General features: G+C 42.7%; 1 protein-coding gene across 1 annotated transcript; it reads right to left on the minus strand.

Annotated features, from left to right (window-relative positions):
• Window positions 1-2988: 2988 nt before the first annotated feature.
• LOC121283438 (polyubiquitin-B) lies at window positions 2989-4457 on the minus strand. Its single transcript, XM_041198011.1, has 2 exons — window positions 4322-4457; window positions 2989-4050 (listed from the first exon to the last, which is right to left on the minus strand). Exon 2 carries the CDS (start codon window positions 4042-4044, stop codon window positions 3127-3129), a length of 918 nt encoding a protein of 305 aa, XP_041053945.1. The 5' UTR covers window positions 4045-4050; window positions 4322-4457; the 3' UTR covers window positions 2989-3126.
• Between the last annotated feature and the right edge of the window lie 398 nt (window positions 4458-4855).

Genomic DNA, 4855 nt, shown 5'->3' on the forward strand with positions numbered 1-4855 from the left:
AGCCCAAGACACTCAACCTCATTGCTAACCACCCGGTCAATCTTTGTGTCATCCGCAAATTTACTAATCCTACCCCCACAGTCACCTATGTCATTTATATAAATGACAAATAATAGGGGACCCAGCACAGATCCCTGGCTTCCAGTCACTAAAGCATCCTTCTGTCATCACCCTCTGTCTCCTACAACTAAGCCAATTTTGAATCCACCATATCAAATTACCCTGTATCCCATTTGCATTCTTTATAAGTCTCCCACGTGGGACCTTGTCAAAGACTTCACTGAAATCCATATAAACTACATCAACTGCACTACCCTCATCTACTTACCTGCTCACCTCAAAAAATTCAATCAAATTTGTTAGGTATGACCTCCCTCTGACAAAGCTATGCTGACTATCCCTGATCAAACCTTGCCTCTCCTTCAGAATTTTCTCCCAATAGTTTCCCTACCACTGACGTGAGACTCACTGGCCTATAGTTCCTGGCTTACCTCTACAACCCTTCTTAAATAGCGGAACCACGTTAGTTGTTCTCCAGTCCTCTGGCACCTCCCCGTGGCCAGAAAGGAATTAAAAATTTGAGTCAGAGCCCCTGCGATCTCCTCCTTTGCCTCCCTCAGCAATCTGGGACATAAATCATCTGGACCTGGAGATTTGACCACTTTTGAGCCTGCAACAAATCCAATACCTTGTCACTCCCTATATCAATTTGCTCAAGAACCTCAATTTATCTCCCGAGTTCCATACCTTCATCCTCATTCTCTTGGATGAAGATGGATGTGAAGTATTCATTCAACACTACCGACGTCCTCTGGCTCCACTCATAGATTGCCCCCTTGGTCCCTACTCTTTTCCTGGTTATCCTCTTCCCATTGATATATAGAACATCTTGGGATTTTCCCTACTTTTACCAGCCAGAGCTTTCTCATATCCTCTTTGCTCTCGATTGCTTTCTTAAGCTCCACCCTGCACTTTCTGTACTCCGCTGATTTGCTTCCCTTGTACCTGCTAAAAGTCTCTTTTCCTTCTCATTGTATCCTGAATATCACTGGTCATCCATGGTTCTCTGGGCTTGTTACTCCTTCCTATCACCCTAGAAGGAACATGTTGAGCCTGTACCCTCCCCATTCCCTTTTTGAATGCCCCCCCCAATGCTCCTCTGTAGATTTCCCCACAAGTAGCTGTTCCCAGTCTATCTTGGCCTGATCCTGCCATATTTTACTAAAATCCACTCTTCCCCCAATCCAAAACATTTTTTGCAACTTGTCTATTTCTTTGCCGATAGCAAGCTTAAATTGTACCATGTTGCGGTTGCTATCACTAAAATGCTCCCCCAATCAGCCACTTGTCCGGCTTCGTTCCCCAGAATTAGGTCCAGCACTGCGCCGTCCCTTGTTGGACCTTCTACATATTGATCTAAGAAGTTCTCCTGTACACATTTCAAAAAATCCACTCCTACCAAGCCCTTAACACTATGCCTATCCCAATTAATGTTGGAAAAGTTGAAATCACCTAATATAATTACCCATTGTTATTACACAATGTTGTCACATTCTCAGGAATTGTCATTATTTGTTTATTTTCCTCCTATGGACAGCTTCAGATATTTGGGCATCATCTGGACAGTGATGAACTTGATAGAATCCCTGAACCAAGAAGAGCTGAAACATGCATAAAGCTAGCTGATGCAGTTCAAAGAGCAGTGGAGGCACGATACAGAGCCCGTCTATCAAAAGGGTATTCTCAACTGGCACTCTAAAACATTCTAGATTGTGGGTTGCAGTGTGTATTTCCTGTAATAGCCAATTGTAATTTGTTCAAAATAATCCCATGTTAGTCCAACAAATATGGAGACAAGGCTCTGTAAAGTGAAGTACAGATCAGTCATGATCTAATTAAACAGTAGAACAAGCTTGAAAGACTGAGTGAGCTGCTCCTGTTCTTGTTACAGGATGACTCAGTAATAACATTAAGTCTGAAATTATGGTATGTAACTTGGGAGATGTTTAAATAGTTTGTATGCTTTAGTTAATCACACATGTAATGGCCAAGTAGAGAAGTAAAACAATACCCTTGATCATCACATTTATATTTTGAAATGTTACAATATCCACAGGAGTTAATGACCTCAACTTTATTTGCACTATCAGAAAAATCTAGTTAGGCAGTTGTTTGTGGGGTTTTAGCCATTTCCTGCTGTACATCTGAAGGATTTGAGATCTTGTGGAAATTCCTGATAATTAAATCCATTCTGGTTTAACAAAAATGATCCAAGGGAGATTAATCTTGCCCAAACAAACTGGTCAGATATTAAGTGAGTTAAATAAGTTTAATGTGCAGGGGAAAAAAGCTATAAACCCAACAATCTGCCTGCTCTATCAAACTCCAAATACCTGCTTTCCTTCTGCAGAATTGCATTGAATAAATTAAACTTTGCCTTCAGATACCTGCTTAATCTCAGTTCAACCATTTGTCTGTTTGCATGAGTTCAGCTGCCCAAAATTTCAAGTTGCAGCATGCACTACACAACTTAAAACTTGCATCTTTTGCTCGCTATTGAATTAGCATAACCAAGCACATAGGTCAGTGGTTCTGAAAATATATTTTGTCATAGCAGACCAGAAGCATTAGTCTCAGTTCCTTACACTACCCCCACAGTTCTGCATTTTGTTAGTTATTAATTTTAACTTCTAAATCCAGAGTTCCTCCCTCAATTCTGCTATTTTGTATTTTCTCCACTAAAAATAAAGACTAGCATTAAATAGCTCTTCATGACCAGACAAAAGCACACTTGCAGCCAATGGATACTTGTGTAGTCACCGTTGTAACGTAGAAAATAGGTCTAACAAAACCCAGGTTCCCATCTAAAATTCCAATAAAGGATTAATCTTCATTTAAAAGTACAGCAGTAGTGTTCATGTTATTAAATTGCAAAACCAGGACATCCACCAAGATATTAATGCTAAGAAATAGGCCAAGACAAATTGGTCATTGCCAAAACTTTTATTATCTACACTGCTTCAGGTACTAAGTCCAGTTTATTCATTACAAAAGCAAGACGTATACACCAGTGAATTTTAAAATTACACTGCAAAGACAAGGTGCAAATCAATGCTCAAGCAACTTTCACAGTCCACCACGCAGTCGCAAGACCAAGTGCAACGTGGATTCCTTCTGGATGTTGTAGTCAGACAGGGTTCGGCCTTCTTCCAGCTGCTTTCCAGCAAAGATCAGCCGCTGTTGGTCAGGAGGGATACCTTCCTTGTCTTGAATCTTGGCCTTGACATTCTCTATTGTGTCACTTGGCTCAACTTCAAGGGTTATGGTCTTACCAGTCAGGGTCTTGACAAAGATCTGCATCCCACCACGCAGTCGCAAAACCAAGTGCAAGGTAGATTCTTTCTGGATGTTGTAGTCAGACAGGGTTCGGCCATCTTCCAGCTGCTTTCCAGCAAAGATCAGCCGCTGTTGGTCAGGAGGGATACCTTCCTTGTCTTGAATTTTGGCCTTGACATTCTCTATCGTGTCACTTGGCTCAACTTCAAGGGTTATGGTCTTACCAGTCAGAGTCTTGACAAAGATCTGCATCCCACCACGCAGTCGCAAGACCAAGTGCAAGGTAGATTCTTTCTGGATGTTGTAGTCAGACAGGGTTCGGCCATCTTCCAGCTGCTTTCCAGCAAAGATCAGCCGCTGTTGGTCAGGAGGGATACCTTCCTTGTCTTGAATCTTGGCCTTGACATTCTCTATTGTGTCACTTGGCTCAACTTCAAGGGTTATGGTCTTACCAGTCAGGGTCTTGACAAAGATCTGCATCCCACCACGCAGTCGCAAGACCAAGTGCAACGTGGATTCCTTCTGAATGTTGTAGTCAGACAGGGTTCGGCCATCTTCCAGCTGCTTTCCAGCAAATATCAGCCGCTGTTGGTCAGGAGGGATACCTTCCTTGTCTTGAATCTTGGCCTTGACATTCTCTATTGTGTCACTTGGCTCAACTTCAAGGGTTATGGTCTTACCAGTCAGGGTCTTGACAAAGATCTGCATTTTGAACTGGAAAAAAAAACACGACAATTTTAGACATTTTTTCCTGAAGAAAAGAGGAAGATAATATAAAACAAGGCGACGCTACTTAAGCTGCGCCAACACCCTGGCCCGCGGTCACCGGAAGTCTCCCGGCCGTTAGCAGCCGGGAGGGACCGCACGACTCCCAGCCCCCGGGATTGACCCAAAATTACTCAAAAACCTAACCAGGAATTTAAATGTAGCAACCAATTACGGAGATACCGCGAACAAGGCCGTGGACCCTAAAATCGCAACTAACCTGACTTTGAAACAAATTGAACTCTCCAGTTGTGGTTAAATCAGACGAATACGCAACGCGGCTCGGAGCAGCTTTTTATAACCCAGTAACGCTGCACGCCCAGGATGTTCTTTCCGCACTGCAAATAGTGCGAAATTGTGATCACATATACGATCTTTGAATTTACAAGACCTCAACAACGTCCTGTTATATCCCAACCGAAATATTTCATTATATACAAGATTGAAAATTCAAAATTTTACGATTTATATTCGACACTAACCTCAAACGCGGATTGATTTTCAAATGTAAAGCCGTCGGTGAGAAAACCTTTCCTAACTTACCCGCCTACCTAATTGCTGACTGGCTAACATCCTGTTTACTGCTTTGTGATTGGCTGACAGTTGGTCATACGGCATAATTGCTATCAATCAAAGCGCTTTCACCAATGAGCAAACGCCGCGAACAAGCAACGTCATCGCCACACCGCGTGATCATCACGTGAGCTGGCACTTGAGGCGTGAGTCAGCAGGAGGGGGAGGGGAGAACGAGAGG

The sequence above is a fragment of the Carcharodon carcharias genome, chromosome 10 (genome assembly GCF_017639515.1).
Source record: "Carcharodon carcharias isolate sCarCar2 chromosome 10, sCarCar2.pri, whole genome shotgun sequence".
NCBI classification, from domain to species: Eukaryota; Metazoa; Chordata; class Chondrichthyes; order Lamniformes; family Lamnidae; genus Carcharodon; species Carcharodon carcharias.